The sequence below is a fragment of the Orbicella franksi genome, chromosome 8 (assembly GCF_964199315.1).
Source record: "Orbicella franksi chromosome 8, jaOrbFran1.1, whole genome shotgun sequence".
NCBI lineage: Eukaryota > Metazoa > Cnidaria > Anthozoa > Scleractinia > Merulinidae > Orbicella > Orbicella franksi.
Window position 1 is genome coordinate 4,056,984 of NC_138152.1, and position 23,270 is coordinate 4,080,253.

A 23,270-nucleotide genomic window follows, 5' to 3' on the forward strand; every position below is an offset into this window, starting at 1 on the left:
GTTTCCACGAAATATAATTTTGACCGTGAAGCAAAACGACTGACTGTGTGACAGCAAAGCGGCGGCGGGGGATCGTGGAATGGTGCCACCAGATGCCTGTTCCCGGTTTCAACTGCGGGCGTTATGATTTGAATCTGATCAAAGAGCATTTCGCAGAGCTGTTGGCCGACGTAACGGCCAAGGTCCAAGTAGGGAAAAGGCGGACACGACAATGTTCTTGAAGACAAATGGCTTCCACTTCGTTGACATCATTAACTATCTCGGTCCGGGCACGCGCTAAGAAAAGTGGCTGAAAGCGTACAGGTGTTCTGTCCAGAAATCGTGGTTTCCGTACGAGTAGTTCGACACACCTGAGAACCTGAATTATCCCAACCTGCCGAATTACCCGGCACGGTGTTCACGCTTGAAAGGTGAATATGTCCTTAGTCTTTCAGAAATTCAAGAGTGCAAGAATATCTTCGAAGAAAAGAGGATGCAAACGTTCGCGGACTGGCTGCGTTACTACAGCAATCTCGATGTTGCACCAGGACTAGAAACCTTGGAAAAGATGAGAGCCCTCTACACTGATAAGGGCATCGACATCTTGAAAGACGCAGTTAGCCTCCCAGGGGTGAGCCTGCATTACCTCTTGCGAGGGACAATAGAGCGAGGTGCTGAACTTTAAAGCCCTTGCGAAGAGGCTTATGGAATGTTGAAAGAAGCGGTTTTAGGCGGTCAAAGTCTGGTGTTCAAAGGATATCATGAAGCTGGCGCAACAAAGAAGACCACACCGGTTTGCTAATGCGCTCTATTTGTCAACCATGTTGAGAGACATGCCTTTCGGGAAGGAAAGGGTCATACACTATCAAAATCCAGCAGGCGAGGCACCCTTGTTAACAGTACGCCTAAATGTTGGAACTTGGTTTGGATTTGCAGAAGTAGACATAGAGATCCCTGAACCGCTGTGGATGAAGTTTGAAGAAATGCCGCCATTCTTCTTCATCAAACAGATTCCCGACGAAGCGGTACCTCAACACATGAAGGATTACTTACAGCGTACTGACAGAACAAGAGGCGACGGGGAAAAGTTGGTAGGGGCGTTGTCAGCGCAAAAGCTGTTGCTATATGCCTCGTTATTGCGTTGGTATGCGGAACATGGCGCAGTAATCAAAGCTGTGCATCGCACGATCGACTATCAGGCGACGCAGATCTTCACCTGGTTTGTGGAGCAGGTGACAGAGGCCCGGCGCACTGGGGATGTGGACAAGAGCAAAGCCCCGCTTGCTGAGGTGTTCAAACGGCTGGGAAGCAGCGGTTACGGGAAACTAACTGAAGCGCTGGAGCGCCAAACGTGCGTGGTCTTCAGAAAGGATGAGAGGGTGGTGGACAGAGCACTGCGAAGTGCCTACTTCAGCGATCTGGACGAGCTCGGGCAAGCCTATGAGCTCGAAAGCAGCAAGCCACGTATCATAATCACTCGGCCGTTCCAGATCGGAATCGCTGTGTATTAGCTGGCAAAGCTGAGTTTGTTCGAGTTCTATAAACCGTGAAGTGCAGTGTAGTGGATATTCTCTTTGATGTGATCTAGTCTTTATCTAGTCAACGAGTATTATTAGTTTTCTATTGAAGGCAATTTTGTACACCAAACTGATGGTAATCAATGATCTTGACTAAAGACTGACTAAGAGATCTAAGAGATCGCCTTTCACAAGGGTTATCTGCAAGTATACAAGACATCATTTTTTTTGTCAAAACAATTTTTATTGCGTTATGGGTGGAGATTATTATCTTAATTGCTGTCGAATCGTTATCTCACATTGGTCGATACGACCTCTCGTACCAGTACACTCTGTCACGAAGCAGATTTTGTTTCACAACAGCGTAGGCTTTATTGGGTATCTTCGTCAGGCTTACAGAGGTGGCTAAGTCTTCCACACGTCTTCAAGGTTTTGCAAGTCCTTTTACCAGTGAAGTTGGCATAAGTTACACGTGAATCACCAGTCCAGTCGGTATAAGCTGCACTCATATTTATGTCAGAGAAACCTAATTTACTAAAACTAACTAAATCAAATATCTTTGTTTTGCATAAAAGGTGACTTCAGCTGTTCGAGTTGCCCAAAATAAGAGATTTCATCATCACATCTTGGTATGTTTACTTTTGCAAAAATCTGTATTCCAAGAGATTTCTATACAAAGGAATGCATAAAAAAGAAAGTAAACAGACAGAAAACTAACTATGATTTTGGTGTAGGTCCTGATGAAAAGTGAATTAAGTTTTACACTGAAAGAGCATAGAAAATTGAGTTTAAACTCACGAATTGGGAACAAAGGACCTCGAAAGTGTTAGAAATGTAGAGGTCAGCAAGATTTTAATGAGTTTAAGAAAACTCCTCATTATGCATAAATGTGTGACCTTGATTCAACCTAAAGTAAAATTTTATCTTTAAGGATATTGCTTCTCAAGAGGCACGCCAGCTGAAATCACGTTTTCGGATGTAATGTTAGCTAATGTTTGTTTCCTAAATGAAAGTAACGTAAATGGCAACGGAAATAGAATTCGTTGAAGTTTGGTTGTTTGTCCTGATTAACAGATCAAAGTTAACCTCAATAATGATGGAAGAAATACGTGTTTGTAGAATATGTCCAGCTAAATCGTTTCTCAGAGTTTAGCCGTAAGATTGAAGTTAAGCGTAGGTTGTCCGAAGACATTACGAAATCGTTAACTAAACCGGCTTAAAATAATCCAAATTCCAGGACATTCATATGAACAGTTCTAACATAGTTCTGATGCTGTAAAAGCTTTTGTAAGCCAAAACATAAAGAAAAGCTGTTGAGACACAGTTAGCTACGATAAACACACAAGACTCTCGCAATCTAGATAAGAGTACATTGAGTAAATATTATCAATTGTCTAAAAGTAAATAAACCACAAACGAGTTTCCTCCAAAAGTTATTAGCATCTTTTCGATGTTTTCTTTTCGTTTAACCTTTGATTGTTGGCTAAAATTAACATAGAACGGAGCTCCGAACTTTTCTTAAAAGAACATATTTCTTTTCTTGGTGGTTTATTAACCTTTTGATAATTTACACGATAAGTCCCTAAAATGATCCCTTCAGCATTTTTTTTACACATTGTTAAGGTTTAGTAAATACCATTGATATATTTTATTCCCCAAAAACGAACCCACAATAACAGAAATAGGAAAATCCTCTCCTACAAGCAAACCGAAGTACTGAAAGAATATCAGGGAATATGTCCCGTCATAATCAGTTCTATCGATGGCAGCGGAAATTCCTGAACGAATGAAATACCGAGTTAATCAAATATGAATAAATGTCGCCCGAGTAAATATCAATTGAAAACAGTGCGAATTAAACAAATATCAAATAGATCCCAAACATATCCTAAAATTCATCCCAACAACTCCGTAGTTGTTTCTTTGTGTTTTTTGTTTTTGTTTTTATGTATTGAAATGCTTAAGACTGCACACAAAAACTGATATTTCTAAACACTGAAAAAAAAAGTCAGCGTTGCCGAGTTAATTGATTTTATTTGCGGGTTCCTAAAGAAAATAAAACGTTCAATCATGTCATTTTCTCTCGAGAAAAAGCTCTGTGCTATAGTTTCTCCTGTAAATCAAGAGTTTGAATTGACCACTGCTATAACTAAGCCATTCTTAATGTCAGGTGTTAGCTTAGGGTAAGATCTAGAAAACTCACAACTCTTCGATACAAACAATATGAAATGAATAAAAAAATCTTATATGTTATAGCTATAAATGACAAAAACATTAACGTTTAACGCGGTAGTGATCTCTATCAACGATTTAACGGGCAGATGGCTAATTGCCAAATACTAATATCTAGACTGTTCTGCAAGCATATTAGAAGCAACAAAAAATCAATTGATATTGATTTTAACAGTATTAGTGACCATTGATCACAGTCTTCCAACAAGCAGCAAAAAACTGACCATCATCTAATGCTCAAAGGCTTTTCCTTTTTTCCACTCTTACTATCAAGGTATTGTATTTGATCAAGGTATGGAAGAAGAGCACTGCACGCTGGCGTCTTGGCTGTGAGAGCAGTCGTGACTTCCCCATCCGCCGCGATTTCCACAGTCGGAGATATACGACTCACCACCTGAACATGTCAGATCATCAAGCCATATCCGGCCTGTTCCTTGACCATGATTAGCGCCTCGGTAAGCTTGGGAAGCTTGCGGAAAGCCAAGTTGTCTGCACACCACGTTAGCGTCATTTATATCCCAACTATCATCACAGATTGTACCCCATTCACCGCCAGCAAAAACTTCCACCCTCTCAGTTAATGGCGTACTACTACCAATCAGGCGAATTGAGTCAACGACTAAAATAATAATAATAATAATAATAATAATAATAATAATAGTTTATTTCTTTTATTTACTTTTACCTTGTAATATACCGATATTGACGTTGAAACCCAGGAGGGAGCCATTATGTAAACACTGTTGAAATAGGTTTTAATAGTTTATTTCTTTTACTTACTTTTACCTTGTATATACCAATTTGTATGGAATATGTTAATTAATAATAATAATAATAATAATAGTGATAATAATAATAATAATAATAATAATAATAATAAAACAGTCAAAGCCCTTCATCAAATTCAGATGTTCATGCCCGAAACGAAATAGGCAAGCCCTTCTCATTCGTACGCGCTCTCTCCGAATGCTCCCTCTTTTCCTAGATTGCTACCACTTTAAATCATTACGGCTTGTAAATTTACGTTAGCTTCCTCCATTCCTCGTTGTTAAATAATAAAGTCAAACAACAAACACGGAAGAAGATGAAGGGTAAGGAAGTTAATATATTGTCATCTCTTTTACGAAACCCACGACTCCTTTTCACTTTAAAAACTTTACGCTTTAGATACTATCCACATTTGTACCCTGTTCTTTGAGACTTTAAGGTGAAGTGAGACAACCATCCGCATTACTTTTTTTCGCTCTTTTTGGACGTTCGTGGTAAATAAACGCAAAGCTTTTCGTTTTCTCAAAATTTTCATGCCCTACATGTAGCAGCGATGTAGAATTGACTCCGGTTTTGTTTTTGACGCACGTGAGTCTTTTCAATGCGTTCTGCTTGACTTAAATGACTCCCCGAACCCACAGGATACACAGTAGATTTACAATAAATATCTTCCCAAGCTTTTCTTCTCGCTCCGCACTGTAGGTCATGGATCTCTATTTTTCTCCTCGATTTATGGCTCAAGTGTGAATCACGTGGATTTTGGATCGAAAGGGAAAAAACGTGGTCGGTAACTCGGTTAGTAAGAAGTATGTAATTATATAAGCCTTATTCCAAAGGTAGTCCCTTTCAAATTATTTTTAGACGAATCCCAGTTTCTGAACCCCGATTAAGGTCTAGAAATATACACCAAATCCTGTGATGGAAAGTGCACTCCGGTGACTGACAAGACGACTTAAAAGCGTTTTTATCCTCTAAACGTCCAAACAACGGACCTTGTAACATTATCCACGGGAGAAATGGAAACCATATCTAAAGGTGCAGCGTGCGACTATCCAGTATTATATAACAACCCAAGTTATTTTCGCTTTTTGATTGGTTCTCGTCTATGATCTAATAGGGGACAGACGCGCTATTGACGTCATCATTGTTAAGTTTTTCCCTCTGTGTTTTTAAATGGCGGAAAGTTTTGAGAATTAAGAAAATATTTTACGTGACTGGGCAAAAGATAAGTTACAAAAAGTCTTTTCGAGGCATTGAACATGTACGAGAAGCAGAAAGAAGATAGAAAAAGCCGTCTCTGTTTTAGAAAATTACTCGGAAAAAATACTCGAGCAGTCTCAGTCGACAGTCGAGCGAGACTAAACCAAACACAAAATTGGTCTTGGTAAGCCGAGAACCATTGCTTTATCTCGAATTTAACAAACCCAATAAAAAAAATGTTTATGAGATTAATTTATTAAAAAAAAATCAACTTTTCTCAGTCTCAAAAATATTTGTTGACACAGATTGATGTCAGGAATGAAACATCAAAACATCACTTCCTAAAATCAGTTAAAATAAACACATAACCTTAATTTCCGACGCGAATGTTCTAGTCCGTTTCAGGGCATAGCAGCGAGGAAAGTATAGCTCACTACAGCTCAAGGCCAACTGTATCGCAGCTATAAGGTGTCTCCAACACTATATCTAACTAAATTGAGAATCACCAACCACAGAGGACACAAATTTCCACCGTCACTAACGCTCGAATCGAATGGCCTCCAGTGTTGACCGCAACCGCAAGTTTTCCGAGCGTATATTTTCAACTCCTGCAATATTCAAGACAACATCCAAGCTTTCCAGCTTAGAGGGCTGCTCTGATGACAAAAGCTGACTTGACTTTTCAGTACTTTCATATAAGATTTGTAGATTCTGCAGTTCAATTTTGCTTTCGTTGGAAGTTTTCATTGCACGAGTAGCGACGCTCGATTCAAGTTGACAGTGGCGTGATTTTCTTAGACCAGTCATAATTCTTTTGCTACGCATAGCAACCAATTAGATTGCTTCAATTTGTATAAACAATAGATTGTGTCGAAAGGCTTTTTTCGTGTTTGTCAAAGTGGGCAAAGGCCGGCTTTCGAGTTACGTTGAAAGATTTTGAAATAGAAAAAGCTTTTCTGTAGCAGATTGTTTCTTTATTATACAAAACAAATCGATTCCATGTTGCCGTTCGTCTGTTCAGTAATAGATCACAGAAGACGTCAAAATGTGGTAAGACACATCAGTTACACACTCGGCTGTCGCCTCGTGTGCCACTGTTTTGTTCTTACCACATTTTGACGGCATCTATGATCTGTTACTGAACAGACGAACGGCAACATGGAATCGATTTGTTAAATGGATGTACGCGAGAGGTTGCTTAGCACGAAAGAAGCGCCGGATAAGAGTCGCACGAGGCTATAACCGGGTGTGACTCTAGCTTCTTGAGTGCTTAGCAAACCTCCCAAGTGAGATTACACTAGAGATCGAAATTTAGTAGCTCACAGGAATTATAAAATCATCTTCAGAATAGTTATTAGATTTTTCTATATTTTACGAGAAAAAATAGCAATCATATTGTAAAAAGTTTTAACGTCGATTAAGAAGATTGCCGAGAAAAAGTAGAAATAAACAAGCTGACGTCAGCGTGCAGCCCACGAGCAAATGGATCAAGTGTATTAGCCAATCAGAACGCGCGCTTCTCTAAGACTATATTATAAATAGATTTAGCCGAGCCTGAGAGCTAAGCTGCCGTAAAATACAAATCATTTGCTGGAAACAATAAGCATTTCACCAAACTGAATGAATTAAACAAAGAAACGTGGAAATTACCATAAAAAAATGGGAATTACCAAGTGAGAGTGTCAAATAAGCAATCTTGTTTGCTTTTGCATCATAAAATGCTGAACAATAGATGGCAAAATGAAAGAAATGCTCAAAAAACTTCTTTCAAGATATATTATTATTCAAGTTAAAGTCAAGAAATGCATTTAGAAACAGAAAACGTTCAAAATTGAAGACTTGCGGTTTTGGATTGAGCTCAGCGCGTTCAAGTTGAGTACTCCCGCCAAAGCGTAATTTGAATATTAGTTTTGTGCGATGACTTGGCAGTCATTTTTATCGACTGTTACTTCGAAGCAATACTTTGCATTACTATCATTGTTGTTGTTGTTGTTGTCTGACGTCGTAAAGCTGCATTAAATTCACGATCCATATCTGCATTCAAAACACAGCTGAAAGCGCATTGATTGTCATGTGTTTGCGGTCTTCTCCAGGTATTCTTTTTCAGCAAGGTATTTATGACTCCACCCCATAATTTTCCTCTTTGGTGCCTCTTAAACATTATTTGGAATTTCTACTTTCCATGGAAATGCCAAAACAGTCAATTTATGGACGATAACACGACTTTCAAAACACGTAGATTTGCGCACGCAAAGGTTATGCAAGCGGCTTACGTTCGTACGGATAAATGTCCGGACAATCAACGGGCAACTAAAATATTTTAGCTCGGTGGGTCACCAAATTCCCTTAAGTATGGGGCTCCGCTTTCTCGCCTTCGGTGCGCACAATCTCCGCTAAAAGTTAACTTGGAGGGATTACCTTGTGAATAAGGCCTATCTGAGAGATTCACTCTCTTACCCTTCATACTCTCTTAGTCAAACGCTATCCAGTGACGATAACAACAAACTCACTGTAATACTGACATTATTTTTTCTTTATATTTACCGTGATAACTTGCTGCAAATCCAGAGCGCCTAACTGAACCATCGCTCGTGAAAGTGATATAAAGCTGGTTGGACGAACTTGTAATGGCTCCAGGCATGGACGTTCCATCATACCGTCCGAGATGAGGATCGGAGGAAGACCCGCCATCATAGACATTAACGATATCGCAACCTGATTCGGTATTAAATTTGAAGAAAATGAGTTCCAAATTACTGTTCGAAGATAGAGACCAATGGCATGCCATGGAATCACTGTAGGTTCCTTGTTTGTTTGAATATATCATACCACTCGTACTGGACCGGGTGGTCAAAAGATTAGCACATGAACTTGACGTTGACACATACAACTGCGCTGTTGAAACAATGCGGCACGGTGTTAATAATAACACTCAGGAAGAAATACCCAACCAATACATGCTGCCAATTGAACAAATAAAAAACTGGGTTAGATTTCAAAATTTGCAACGTTTAAAGTCCCATATTATTTTGCATAAGAGCTGTAAGATGAAGCTAAACTGCATTGCAGAGGAAGCTTACATTAAGACTGATAATAAAAGAAAGGTATTCTAAAACAACAAAAGAATGTAGACATGATAATAATTATGAGAAAAGAATAATTATCATGCCAAGAGTGGAAATTTGGAAACATGAATATCAATAAAACAATTAAAATGTTATCATCGAGAATTTTGGACAAACGGTTATAGGTTGCTTACTTCATAATTCGCTTAATGCCGTATCTTCTAGCTATTTGGTTATTAGGCCTTACTATCACTCCACTCTGGATCTTTGAGATCTGTCACCAATGAGCTGTTTTCACAAAAAGTTATGGCGACATGGCGTTTAGTGTTTGTGCCCGGAGCCGGATTATGAAACAATCTACTACTTGCCTTGCGAAAGTAGAACTCTATTGAGAGTTTCAAAAGGGGCCTTAAAACACATAAATGAAGATAAAAAGAAATTTTTAAAAAATATAAAAAATGAAGTTATTGTTTATTGTTATTGTTATTGTAACAGCTCTGAAAGCAAAATGTTCCTGAGGGTACCAATAAATGGCTGCTGGTAGTTTTTACTCCTCAGAGAGCAAACCCTTGATTAAAAATAAATATCCCCATCCCATTGTAAAGACGACTTTAAAGTTTGGACGCTTCGTGCACTCTTTTTGCACTCCCTAGCTCCTTTATCACGCCTTCCCCAGTCAAATCAAACAGGGTTATATACTATATTCTTACAAGTGCAAGTTTTTCCATCTCCACTAAATCCAGCTTTACAAGAACAACGATAAGAGCCCTGGGTATTCTGGCAGCGGGCATTCACATCACACATGGATAGAGGATCACTGCACTCGTTGACGTCTTAGAATAAATGAAACGAAAAAGCAAATCTCAGCATTAACCTAAACTAAGCTACTGGAGCCTGAGTTATTAGTTCCCTGTATGTGCCAAGTCATTATTTGGCTGTGGGATCGCGCAATGCGGTTCCAGTCAAAGACCAACATTTCACCCTTGCTCACCAGTGGCTCAGTAGTTAGAGCATTCGGCTAGATCACGGAGGATCGTGGGTTACTTCTGAGTTTTCAGTTGATGCTAACTCCGTCATTTAAAATTCTTACGCACATGAGCTAATTTATCAGGTCAATAGATGGCGAGGAAAAGAAACCTAGTATATGATACGGACAGTGTATAGACGCTTAAGACAGACTTAATTCCAAAGTGTAATCAATGCGTCAGAAGCAAATATAATGTCTTTTTATCGAAGCATTCGTTAGGTGGAGAATTTGTTTATTGTACTATGTAATTAAACCTACCGCTTGGTCGCAATCTCGCAAAACCTGTTATTTTAGTACAATTTTAACACTTCTGTTGTTAACAATGGCCTCCAGGCAGCTACGTTTACCGCAGACGAAGAGCTCGTTTCCATTGCGTTTGTCTGAGTCACAGAGAACGTTAATTGTGGTTAAATTTGTCAAAATTCCGAAGCACAAATTTGAAATTCAGCTTACCTGGCATCTGTTCTCTGATAAAGCCGCTGTTTCAGCCAATCAGAGCGGGCGTGATATGGAAGCTTTGTTATAATGTTTAGTTCAATGATTCGGTCATAGTATTAATTACGATGACTCAGTTAAGCTGACAAATGAGGCATGCCAAAACTTTAGGAGAAACGTACCACTGCAAGTTCTTCCGTCTCCAGAATATCCAGCTTTACACGTGCAATCGTGAGATCCATGCATGTTACTGCAGACAGCATTCACGTCACAGCCGTGAGAGTTTGTAGAGCATTCGTCAACGTCTAAGACAGAGTTGAAGGACTAAATATCGAACTTAAGTGTTATTGTAGTACAGTTTTAACACTTCTGTCGTTCTGTTGTCACAGGCAACGTTAAATTTTGATCAAATTATATATACTTTAAAAAAAATTGTCAAAATGCCAGGGGACAAATTTGAAATTCAGCTTACCTGGCGTCTGTTCTCTGATAGAGCCGCTGTTTCAGCCAATCAGAGCGCGCGTTATATGGAAACTTTATTATAATTTAAGGTAAATATCGTAAATCCTCGAATAAGCGCCCCCTTCGAATAAGCGCCCCTCCTATCGCCCAAAACTTAAAATAAGCGCCCCCTCCCTCGAAAGAGCGCCCCTCCCCTCCCCCCATTTTGTGGACGAGTAATGAGACAACAAAGGATATACAGTTTTCGTCGTGTAGTATTGGATTTGTGCATTGTTTCAGTTTGTGAGCACTTTACGTTTGAGAAAAAATTACAAATACTAACGGTGCCGCGATTTAAAGTTTAGGATCAGCTTTTTAGGTCGGTAAACAGCTTATGTTGTTGTTTACGGGCAGACGATGTGTTAAAAAATATGTTAGACCACGATTTGGGAAAAATTAAATAAGCGCCCCCGTCCTCCTAAATTTGAAACAAGCGCCCTGGGCGCTAATACGAGGATTTACGGCACATAATAATATAAGTTTAGTTCAATGGTTCATGTCATAGAGTTAATTACGGTGACTCAGTTAAGCTGACAACAGAAGCATGCCAAAACTTTAGGAGAAACGTACCACTGCAGGTTCTGCCATCTCCAGAATATCCAGCTTTACACGTGCAATTGTGAGATCCAGGCGTGTTACTACACACAGCATTTACGTCACAGCCGTGAAAGTTTGTAGAGCATTCGTCGTTGTCTAAAACAGAGTTAAAAGAATAAATATCGTACTAAAGTGGCGAAAGTCGCCGGCGGAAACATTTTCTAAAAACCATGCCGAACCACGATTTTAAATGTAGTCGTAGTGGTGGTGTTGGTGGTGGTGGTGGTGGTGGTGGTGGTGGTGGTGGTGGTGGTGGTGGTGGTAGAGTGGTGGTGGTGGTGGTAGTGGCGGTAGTAATGTACTGGTAGTAGTGGTGGTAGTAGTAGTAGTGGTAGTGGTGGTGGTAGTAGAGTGGTGGTAGTAGTAGTAGTGGTGGTGGTAGTGGTGGTGATAGTGGTGGTAATAGTGGTGGTGGTAGTAGTAGTGGTGGTGGTGGTAGTAATAGTGGTGGTGGTGGTAGTGGTAGTGGTAGTGGTGGTGGTAGCAGTAGTGGTTGTGGTGGGGGTGGTAATAGTAGAGTACTGGTAGTGGTGGTGGTGGTGGTAGTGGTGGTGGTAGTGGTGGTGGTAGTGGTGGTGGTAGTGGTGGTGGTAGTGGTGGTGGTAGTGGTGGTGGTAGTGGTGGTGGTAGTGGTGGTGGTAGTGGTGGTGGTAGTGGTGGTGGCAGCGGTGGTGGTAGTGGTGGTGGCAGCAGTAGTGGTGGTGGTGGTGGTGGTGATAGTAGTGTACTGGTAGTGTACTGGTAGTGGTGGTGGTGGTAGTGGTGGTGGTAGTGGTGTACTGGTAGTGGTGGTGGTGGTAGTTGTAGTGGTAGTGGTGGTGGTTGTAGTGATGGTGATAGCAGTAGTGGTGGTGATGGTTGTGGTGCTGGTCGTGGTGGTATTAGTGGGGGTGGTTTTGGTGGTGGTGGTGGTGGTGGTGGTAAGATTATTTTTAGTTCGTGAGTTTGTTTCTTACCATTGCAACTTTGTCCATCACCGCTGTATCCAGCTTTACACATACAGGAATATGAGCCCACGGTATTCACACAATCCGCATTAACGTCACAGTTGTGGGTGTTAGTATTACACTCGTCCAGGTCTGCAAAAATTAAATTTATAAACATACAAGTGAATATATGAAAGATCATCTGCGGAGAAAGATATGTTGACATGATTGATCATTTCAGTTATACACAACTTAAGCAGTTGTAGAATTAAAACCTAAAAAAATTCAGGCCCGAACGGGATTCGAACTCATGACCTCTGCGATACTGGTTCGCACTATACCCGTAAATGATGAAGAATGCAAGTGTATAGATTAAACATTATAGGGCTGTTTTCATTTGAGTGTCGAAAGTAACTAGACAACTACTTCGGTTTTGGTTTTGGTTTTACTGCGGTTTGAGATTGGCTGAGTAGTCTAATTGGTAAGAGATTGGTTTGGTTTTGGTTTTACGACACTCAATTGAAAACCGCTCTATATACGAGTATATTACGAACTCGCAACGTAACCAGTTCTCAGTTGGCTTAATAGCTCAGTTGGTAGAATTCAGTAAACACCCGCATATTAGAACAAATGGATTTAGAACATTAGGCTGAAATCTGGCTCATAAAGTACCACATATATCAGAACCAGTTCAGCCTGATAAATATAACATGTTCTTATGTAATAAGGGAGAGGGTGTTGACATAAGAAAGCAATGTAACTATGTTTGCTACTAGAAAATGGTGGCCCAGTTGAGTTAGCATGACTGTAAGATATATATTAAAAAAATGTGGAAACTAAACTTACATTTCTACTCGTTAATGTTAACTTGTCTACCACCAGACAGATTTTTACTCTATTTATAAATTTAATGATTTGTTTACTTACTTAATTATTTATTTATAATAAAATATACTAACTAAACCTCTAATAACAAGTTATGTCTAGTATTTCTGAAACAAAGTTTAAGAACATATTAAGAACATCTTCAGGCTGATTTCTTACTAAGCACCCAATAAATTAGAACTAGATCAGCCTGAACCCCAAAATTACGTGTTCTTATATGCGGGTGTTTACTTTACTGTACCGGGATCGCAGAGGTCATGGGTTGGAATCCCGTGCAGGCCTCAATATTTTTTCAGGTTTTAATTTCACAATTAATTAATTGCTTAAGTTGTGTATAACTGCAATGATCTATCATCATGTCTTCATATCTTTCTCCGCAGCTCAAAAATATGATCTTTCATATATTCACTTGCTTTCTTTATCATCTACGGGTATATCACGAACTCACAACGTGACCAGCTCTCAGTTGGTTTCATAGCTCAGTTGGTAGAGTAGTGCACCGGTATCGCAAAGGTCATGGCTTCAAATCCCGTTCAGTCACCGTAAATTTTTTTTCAGGCTTTAACTGCTTAAGTTGTGCATAACTGCGATGGTTAATCATATCCTCATGTATATACATATTTGACAATCTGTGTGTAGTCTAAATGAATAATGGCCCTGATCTTAACGTCGTCATTTGTTTTCAAAATTATGCTTTTCCAACTGTTGCTCCGCGCTGTTTCCATTGCCTTTTCCTGAAAAAGCCTACTCAATGTAAAAATTACCAGCCTCAGTCAATTAGCCTACCGGTCAATCAAGTGATAAATCATGATGGAACAGTTACATATTAACAATTGATTTATCACCTGTAAAACAAGTAAAGTTTAAGCATTTATTGCATGGCACGTCATTCCAAGTGTATCCATGCCTCACGCCAAGAGTGTGTACACAATCCTCGTTGTTCCAGTCGTTTGGCTGCTTTGGAGCCCAGAACCTAAAACTGCTAATTTCTTTGTTTGTCCATACAAAAGAGCCCTCAACACTGCGGTCATTCAGTCCTATCCAGGACTTATCTCCGTCATGACGGTGTTGAATAAACACATTCTCCTCCTGGTTATGTATAGTCGCCAGATCAGAGTCCATCGCAGAACAGTTTGACTCAGCGGTTAGCCATGAAGCGCATGCGGGGCTTGTAAAGTAGCAATAACCACCAAAGTAAGTCCACCCTGGCTGGCAAACGTCTGTAGATACAAAGAAATCAACTATACGTAAGGGAAGCCAAAAAATTAATTTGATTTGCTCTTTAATTGTGTTTTAGAGACAACCTCAAATATCTGGTTGCAGGTATTATTTCATATAAATCTCGGACGTTAAAACAACGTAAGCGGCCTAAGATGCATATCTTACTGTTAGAGGAAAACTCTACCTGACAGGACAGTGTATGATATGGACAGTGGATCATACTTTGTCTCATACAATTCCTTTAAACAAACTCGGACACCGGTCATATTTATGTACTACAATAAAGAATAAAACAAAATCAGTAGTCTCCAAGGATGAAATTGTATTGGGTACGTATAAGCTATCTCATACCCCCTCCGTGGTGCAAGGTGAGGGGGGAAAGGAACATCATATGACGTCAAATGACACGCAAACTTGGATCCGCCATCTTGGATCTCACTGTTTTCTAGAGGTAAAGAAATAATGGAAATTAACACAAACTCAAGTCATAATGCTTATAACATGTATAAATTGGTGAATTTCTGCAATTTGATGAAGATGATGAACTGGAAAAAAATACAGAATGATGTCGAAAAAGTTGATTTTTGGCCAAACCTATATGGAATTCGCGGTCGTCTTCGCAACGTCAAAAGTGATAGACACACAATTGACATATGATCATTTCGCAGAGGATGAATGAGCAGCTCCTAAAAGTTTCACTCCCTCAGAGTAAATCGTCATTTCAAAAATGTAAAACTCCTCCCCCCGGACTTTTTATTATTAAATTGCATTCTAATTTTGCTATAAAACTTTTAACTTAAACGACGGAGTGTAAACATAGGGCCTCCACCCTACCTCTACCCAAGCAGTTATTCCATTGTGTACTGGTTGTCGATTTCCACCGCTAGATGAATGGTTCGCGGAAACAAACACGTTCGGGGTGCTGTTATACTTCCTAAAAAAGCGAATGTCCTAAGAAACACTAAATGCTCTCATTAAGTTTGGCATCTACAGTTTGCATGAAGTTCACGCATACAATAAAAGCCCTCTGGCGTTAGTTAATTATGCAATAGGAAACTAGCAATACAGTGTAACAGTGATATATACTTTTCAGAAAATCCGTTGATTTGTACGTTTTGAAGAATGTAGTCCAGGGATGCCCACGCTCCTCATTACGTTTGTCATTGCATCCAATAAGAATCTTCTGGAGTTAGTTGGCAAAGCAGATTCACTGGTATATAGTTTCAAGCAAACTCTTAGATTTATTTTGACCAATTTAATCAACAAAATGCAGATGTTCCTCATTAAAAAGGCTTTGATACTGACCTTGCAGAAAGCATTGTTGTAATCTGCAGGAGGATGCTGGGCGTTAGCAAAATAGACTGAACTATGCTCTGTGAAAAGAGGCTTGTGAAGAGAGGAAAATGCCAACCATTTCTATTAAAGAGAAAACAAAAAAGATTACATTTATGAGCCACTGCAAAAAGAATGGGTAAATAATTGCATTGCGATCTTTTTTTTTTCTAGCCGTTTGATTTGTTTCTAACCAAAATACAGATTTTGATTAAAAAAAGCTTATTATAAAGTAAACCTTACCACATATTACTACTGAACTAGCCCTAATTTTTTTCTTATCATATGAAGGTATATTAGAGTAAGCTTGTTCTATATAGGTCCTGTTTGGTGGAAGGTGTGACACTCACAACATGAACGTCTTCGTGCGATCCTGCATAGTTCTGCAGCTCTCTCAAACAAACTTTGAATGACGATTGCGTGACGTCTTCAATCCACAGACTGGCAGCGTCACGCTTTAATCCAGCGTGATAGTGAGCAGCAGTAACAAACACTGAGGGTATCACTGAAAACTTCCCCTAAATGGAAAACAAACAAGAAAAATAACAAAGCAAGCCAACAAAAATAGTCAGGACAAAAGTTGTTTAGGGTTTAAAATGTTACAAATAACAACATAATTAGTGGTTCAGCAACCTATATATATCCAGGTACAGGAAAAAACCAAGATTCCTAGCTAGTAATCCAGACTTTGTTAAGGAAAGTATTATTCAGTGGTCCAGTGACATCTTAGGTAAAAGTGAAGGTAGTGCAATTTAAGTTAAAACAGAAAAGACTAACCGATGGAAAATTGACAGCTTTACAAGTCGTTCCAGTCCACCATTGTGATATGCGTACTTCCCCGGCAACACCACCCACTGGAGCCCCTTGGTACGCCATCCAATCAACTGTCACGTTGGCATTAGATCTCCGTTCATTGTACCCTGCCGCCATCACACACGTGGTGAATCGATCATAACTGACTTTTTCAATCCACGACACAGCGGCATCATGTACATATGACTTGTCACTGGTGTCAATATGATTGACAGTGATCTGAACTTCAAGTGGTTTGTCTGGATAGAACACATAAGCCTTGAGGCGAATTACTTCACAATGAGAATATCCCAGTGAAGGAATATGTGGCATGTGACGGCGACCTCGCTGGAAAGGAAATCCTAAAAACATAAGAAGAGAGATCAGTCAGAAGGAGTGATTGGATTTTACTCGTTGTACACAAGTCAATGGCATCGTCGTCATTATCGTTTTGATCATCGATGTCGTCAAAAAATTCATTTTAAAGCAAATCAAAGTATTACATTCTGACCTTCACAACTACCAGGGTGTTGAACGGAAAAGTTCAATTGCAGATGACACATTTCCTGTCGATACAAACACTCATTGTCGTAAGTTGTGCCATTTGACGAGCAGACGGGTTCTTGGTAGGATGGACAGCTGTCCTCAGCAACGCAGCGAGCATCATTTGGTCCAAACGATTTACACAGACAGTGATAATGACATGTCACGTCGATACAAGGATCCAAGTCTGGTCAAAAAATGTGAAATGAAAAAAAAACGTAAGTAATTATGAATAAAGACAATTAAAAATGGATCTAATAAGCTGACATTTTTGGGTTGTTTCAAGTGATCTGTGTAACTAGATTGCACTTAAAGATAAATAGTATTAAAAGGTTCTTTTCAAGGTAATTAACTGTTTACGCATCGAGGTCATTGCATAGCAAGTGTATATTACATGCTTTTTTTCAACCTTACGTAGATTGAGCACCATTTTTCTTTGTTTGTTAAAGGTGTTTCATTTTCAAAGTTTAAAATACTCTGCTGTTTTTGTTTTTTTGTATACAGATGGAACCTCTCTGCCTACCTCCAGTGACCATGTAGTCGGCATTGATAACATCTTTATTGTTGGCGTCACTGTTGTAATTTTTCACACACACCTGTGCATCTGTCGTAGATGTATGCTGAATAATGAAATAAAATGCGTTACTTCTTTCTTGTGCTTGCCATTTCACCAAGAGAATAAGATTCTCGAACAATGGAAAAGCAGGTTAAAAAACGATATTACAGAATTGTATTATATGGCTTGTGCCTGTAGTTGTTATAACACGCACTCTGATTGGCTAATTCTAAGACCGGTGATGCCCGCGGGTTGATTAAGGGTCTGCAAAAACACAGCAAAAAAACAAACGAACGAACAAACTAAAAACACACACACACACACCTTTTGCCATAGACCAGACAAAATATATACGGTGTGAAGTCCTCACCGATTCCCTAGCTGGCTGTACGTAGCTCTCTCGTATTCCTTACCTCAACCCAGGCAGTAACTGCATTACAACGTGACCCAAACAGGTTAGAATTGTTATTGTTGTCACTGCGCCTTGGCGTCACCAACACAACAGGAGGAGCATAAAATGGCTTTGTGAAGTTTATTGTCTGCAATGTTGAATGAAGTACGATAATAAGTGTCGTTGTTGTACAAAAATGGGAGTCATATGTAGGGCTAAAAAGGCGCATTGCCAATGTCTGACAAGTGATGATCTTCTATCACTGTCGACTTTAAATTCTATCAGAGAAACCTCCCTACAACTACTTGATCAACGAAAGGGGAAAAGTCGCAAGGGAGACTGGGGCTTTTGGGAACTATGTAAATCGACTCAGTTGCAATAACATATAAAACTTTCACTTGAAAAAGGGAAAATGAAAATGAATTGTCGCAACTGACCACTTTTCGTGAAAGCAAACTGTTGTAGAGTATCAGTAACAATATGTATTTAATCCCTACTTGACAGAAAGCGTAGTTATCCTGATCAGATGGCGAGTTTGTATTGGTAAACACGAGGCTGTCAGTTATGGTAAAATTGTCAACTCTCAGATTCGTGAATGCCATCCAATTCTGCAGCAGATTTGAAAACAAGTAATGAGAAATATATCAATAATTGTGAGATAAAATACATGAGTGGGGATTTTGTTAAAGGTCAGAGAGGTTGAATTAAAAAGGCCAACCAAATGATTTCCAAACATGGATTTGCAAGGATTTATAAACATAGGGAAATCAGTATAACTGCATATTAATGTTTGTTTGTTTGTTTGTTTGTTTGTTTTGCCATTTTTGTTTTTAATGATGTGAACGTAGAACAATTTTGGTAAAAGAAAACAAAAACATCAGCAACAACAAGAAAAAGAAGGTAACATCTTAAACCGCATGAAAATCGAAAAAAAAAAGGCCTGAACTTTATATTAACTGACTGTGTTGACCTCTGCTGTACTTGGCAACATCTTAACGGACGTGAATACATGTGTTTGAATACAGCTACTCGTCGTTTTTCTTTTCGCCAAGATTTTTAATTTGGGAGAGAAAAGGTGATCTTGCTGATTGATAGGCATTACGAATTATCCAGAAGCTGAAGATTAATAAACAATTCACTCACTATTTTGATGTTTTTATGAGGTCCATCGAAAATCTTGGCTTCTCGGAGGCAAATTTTAACATTGTCAACCCTCAACTCCTCCACCCACACAGCCATGGCGTCCTGGGGTCTCTTGGGAATTTGGTGACCAGCAGTTACAAATATGTTTGGCGGAATCGAGAAACGCTGGAATAAATAGAAAATAAAATTAGTTAAAGATAAACGAGAAAAAGAAAAAGGTAGAAGAGAACGTGATTGGATGAAAGCATATCCAGTGGTTAATTGACAAAATATTAAAAATCATCATACACAATTTGATTGAGGAGCAATTGCATAAAAAGTAAAAGCAAGACAGACTCACCAAACAAGGTGTGTAGAGCAGTAATGAAGCACGGACAAAAATCGAGGAATTGCGAAAAAGGTGAAGCGAGAGATCGAGGCAACGAAACATGGGAACGAGGGAACGAGAAAACGAGGGAAAGAAAGAACGAGGAAACCTGAGAACCGGAGAAAAAGGAAACCAAAGATCCAAGGACCCAGGAAACCAGGGAACCAGGGAACCAGGAAAACAGGGAGCCAGAAAACCAAAAAACCAGGGAACCAGGGAACAAGGGAAACAGGGAACCAGGGAACAAGAGAACCAGGAAACCAGGGAGCCAGAGAACCAGGTAACCAGGAAACCAAGGAACCAGGAAACCAAAGAACTAGGGAACCAGAGAGCCAGGAAGCTAGGGAGCCAGGAAACAAGGAAACCAGGGAACCAGGAAACCATGGACCCAGAAATCCAGGGAACCAGGAAACCAGAAAACCAGGAAACGAGGGAGCCAGAGAACCAGGTAACCAGGAAACAAAGGAACCGGAAAACCAGAGAACTAGGGAACCAGGGAACCAGGGAACCAGGAAGCCAGGGAGCCAGGAAACAAGGAAACCAGGGAACCAGGAAACTATGGACCCAGAAAACCAAGGAACAAGGAAACAAGAAAACCAGGAAACCAGAGAATCAGGGAACCAGGGAACCAGGGAACCAGAAAACCAGAAGACCAAAGAACAAGAAAACCAGAAACCAGAAACCAGAAAACCAAGAAACCAGGAAACCAGGAAACCAGGGAACAAAGAAACAAAGTAACCAGAAACCAGAAACCAGGGAACCAGGGACCAAGGAAACCAGGGAACAACGAAACCAGGATGCTAGGGAACCAGAAAACCAGAGAACCAAAGAACCAGGGAATCAGGAAACCAGGGAACCAGGAAACCAAGGAACCAGAAAACCAGGGCACCAGGGAACCAGAGAAACACAAAATCAGGAAACCAGGGAATAAGGAAACAAGGAAACCAGGCAACCAGGGAACCAAGCAACCAGGGAACAAGGAAACCAGCTGACCAGGGAGCAAGGAAACCAGAAAACCAGGAAACCAAGGAACCAGAAAAGCAGGGAGCTAGGGAACCATAGAACCAGAAAACAAGGAACCCAGGGAACCAGGAAACCAGGGAACCAGAAACCAATAAAAAAAGGGGTCCGGAAAAACAAGAAAACCAGGGAACCAGGGACCCAGGAAACCAGGAAACCAGAAAACCAGAAAAGCAAGGAACCAGAGAACCAGGAAACCAGGGAACCAAGCAACCAGGGAACAAGGAAACCAGCTGACCAGGGAGCAAGGAAACCAGAAAACCAGGAAACCAAGGAACCAGAAAAGCAGGGAGCTAGGGAACCATAGAACCAGAAAACAAGGAACCCAGGGAACCAGGGAACTAGAGAACCAGAAAACAAGTGAACCAGGGGACTAGGGAACAAGGAAACAAGGAAACAAGGAAACCAGGCAACCAGGCAACGAGGGAACGAGGAAAGGAGGCAACGAGGCAAGTGGGCACCGATGCACCAAGAGACAGAGGCAACGACGCAACGAGGTCACGAGGTCACGAGGTCACGCGGGAACAAGGAAGCGAGGGAACGAGGGAACGAGGGAACGAGGGAACGAGGGAACGAGGGAACGAGGGAACGAGGGAACGAGGGAACGAGGGAACGAGGGAACGAGGGAACGAGGGAACGAGGGAACGAGGGAACGAGGGAACGAGGGAACGAGGGAACGAGGGAACGAGGGAACGAGGGAACGAGGGAACGAGGGAACGAGGGAACGAGGGAACGAGGGAACGAGGGAACGAGGGAACGAGGGAACGAGGGAACGAGGGAACGAGGGAACGAGGGAACGAGGGAACGAGGGAACGAGGGAACGAGGGAACGAGGGAACGGGGGAGCGAGGGATCGAAGGATAGAGGGAACGAGGGAAAGAGAGAATGACGCGACGAGGGAACGAGAGAACGAGAGAACGAGGAAACGAGGGAGCGAGGGTGCGAGAGAACAAGGAAGCGAGGGAGCGAGGGAGGGAGGGTACAAGGGTACTAGGGAGCGAGGAAGTTTGGGAGCGAGAAAGCGAGGGAGTGAGGGTATGAGGGTACGAGGGTACGAGGGTACGAGGGTACGAGGGTACGAGGGTACGAGGGTACGAGGGTACGAGGGTACGAGGGTACGAGGGTACGAGGGTACGAGGGTACGAGGGAGCGAGGGAGTTTGGGAGCGATAAAGCGAGGGAGCGAGGGTGCGAGGGTGCGAGGAAGCGACAAAGCGACGAAGTGAAGGGGCCAAGGAGCGTGGGAGTGAGGAGACGAGGGAACGATTTAGCGAAGAAACGAAGGAACGAGGTAGCGATGGAACGTGTCAGGGAGCGAGAGAGCATGGGAGTGAAAGGTGAGGAAACGAAGACGCTGCGAAAATATAACATACTTCTGTAAACAGCAACCTTTCTAATCGTAGAATCTGATTTAGCTAACATTTCTTTTGTTGGGAAATAATAATCAGCTGGAAACAAAAGGAAAATGCAATGCTTACCTGCTGAAAATCGATCCTCTTGCATTTCGTCCAGGCTGTCCAAGAATTTAAAGATACAGTACCAATCTGAGATCCACGCAGGGAAGCCTGGAAGGATAACCAGTTTACCTCCAAAGTCCTGTTGGAACCATTTCCGAATTCAAGGACACACACGGTGAATTCACTTGCTGTAACATCTTCAACCCAGACTGCAGCGCCGTTCCGAGGCGTTTGGCTCTGTGCGGTATGACCAACTGACGCGAGAACCGTTACTTGCTGTCCGCCGTAGAAGGGACTTGGATAGTAGATCACTTTGCAAGCAAACAGTCCTGGTGTGATGGTAGTTATGTTGTCTTTTCCAGCCTTGAAACCGAGTGCTGTGAAGGAATTAAGAACAATTTGTCATCACAATAGAAGCTCTACAAAACATAACTTCCCCAATCGGTGCGTCCCTCCCCCAATTCCCCTCCACTGTTCAAATTTCTTCGACAAGACATAAACTTCAGCTGGCGATTCATAGAGGGTATAAGATATCGGAACTTAAGATAAAAACTATAATACCTTCGGTGGCTGGAGCAAGTGCAAAAATGAACAAGAAAACTGGAATATAGTAAATCGGGTGTTGGCGCACAGACGACATGTTACTCCGACTGAAAGGGAACTTTGATGTGATGTACATTAAAATGACTACAAGAGCTATCTATGCATACGTGCTGATTGTCATCTACGTGTTAGGACAAGTCAATTATAAGATTATCCTAATGACAATGATGGCAAATAGCCCGTTCTACTGTTCTATTATGGACATGCTTGCTTTTTGGTGGGGAGGTGGGGTGAGGTGGTTGGTTCGTAGACTAATGGCTACAACTATGGCATGTTCGGCTATTAAATTATAATATATTTGTATATTGACCCGATTTCTTCATCGCAACTGAGAATTTGTGCAGATCTTTGACAAAAACGTGAGTGATATCTGTAGCAAATGCAAAATTCTCTACAATTTCAGATCTGTCTTGTGTTGTCAAAATTACTTTTTAGACCGCACCCTATATCCCTTTACCCATTCGCCTCTATCCCCTTATCACCGAAGATTAAAATTAAATTTCATGAAACGAGTTTCCAACTTCGAATCTTTTGCGTTTTATTAGGACCAATCGATCTCTCGTCTTTGAGTTTCAAGTTTTCGATTCTAAATGAACTATTTAGCTTGCATGTATATTTCGTGTTTGCCAGGCGTGTTATAGTGCCTGCGGCCTAATACACCTTGAATGGGTCAACAAATCGTTTTGGAAAATATCATATTGTGTTATGTTTGGGC

At 40.9% G+C, this 23,270-nt stretch overlaps 1 protein-coding gene and 1 pseudogene across 2 annotated transcripts in view; both read right to left on the bottom strand.

Annotated features, from left to right (window-relative positions):
• The window catches only part of LOC145495977 (uncharacterized), a 192,652-nt pseudogene extending 169,976 nt beyond the window's left edge, over positions 1–22,676 (bottom strand). Inside the window, exons 1-15 of the transcript XR_014050509.1 lie at positions 22,514–22,676; positions 21,974–22,329; positions 19,111–19,275; positions 18,465–18,575; positions 17,990–18,115; positions 17,544–17,640; positions 16,989–17,207; positions 16,463–16,839; positions 16,036–16,203; positions 15,659–15,769; positions 15,188–15,304; positions 14,538–14,628; positions 13,978–14,352; positions 12,278–12,400; positions 11,295–11,417 (exon numbers count right to left, since the gene is read on the bottom strand). The product of XR_014050509.1 is annotated as an uncharacterized LOC145495977 (transcript). The remainder of the gene's footprint in view (positions 1–11,294; positions 11,418–12,277; positions 12,401–13,977; positions 14,353–14,537; positions 14,629–15,187; positions 15,305–15,658; positions 15,770–16,035; positions 16,204–16,462; positions 16,840–16,988; positions 17,208–17,543; positions 17,641–17,989; positions 18,116–18,464; positions 18,576–19,110; positions 19,276–21,973; positions 22,330–22,513) is intronic.
• Positions 3,826–10,469, bottom strand: LOC145495619 (scavenger receptor cysteine-rich domain-containing protein DMBT1-like). Its single transcript, XM_081475245.1, has 4 exons — positions 10,406–10,469; positions 9,472–9,594; positions 8,241–8,591; positions 3,826–4,347 (listed from the first exon to the last, which is right to left on the bottom strand). The coding sequence occupies exons 1-4, from the start codon at positions 10,467–10,469 to the stop codon at positions 4,016–4,018; spliced, it is 870 nt and encodes a 289-aa protein (XP_081331371.1). The 3' UTR covers positions 3,826–4,015.
• Positions 22,677–23,270: the final 594 nt, after the last annotated feature.

Bases quoted from the DNA above. Each gene is read 5' to 3' on its own strand.
- LOC145495619 (XM_081475245.1), bottom strand. From the start codon at position 10,469: ATGCATGGATCTCACGATTGCACGTGTAAAGCTGGATATTCTGGAGAC. The intron at 9,595-10,405 runs GTACGTTTCTCC...ATTTATTCTAAG, and splicing joins AGACGGAAGAACTTGCAGTG to ACGTCAACGAGTGCAGTGAT. The intron at 8,592-9,471 runs GTAAGAATATAG...TTGTTTCAACAG, and splicing joins AGATGGAAAAACTTGCACTT to CGCAGTTGTATGTGTCAACG.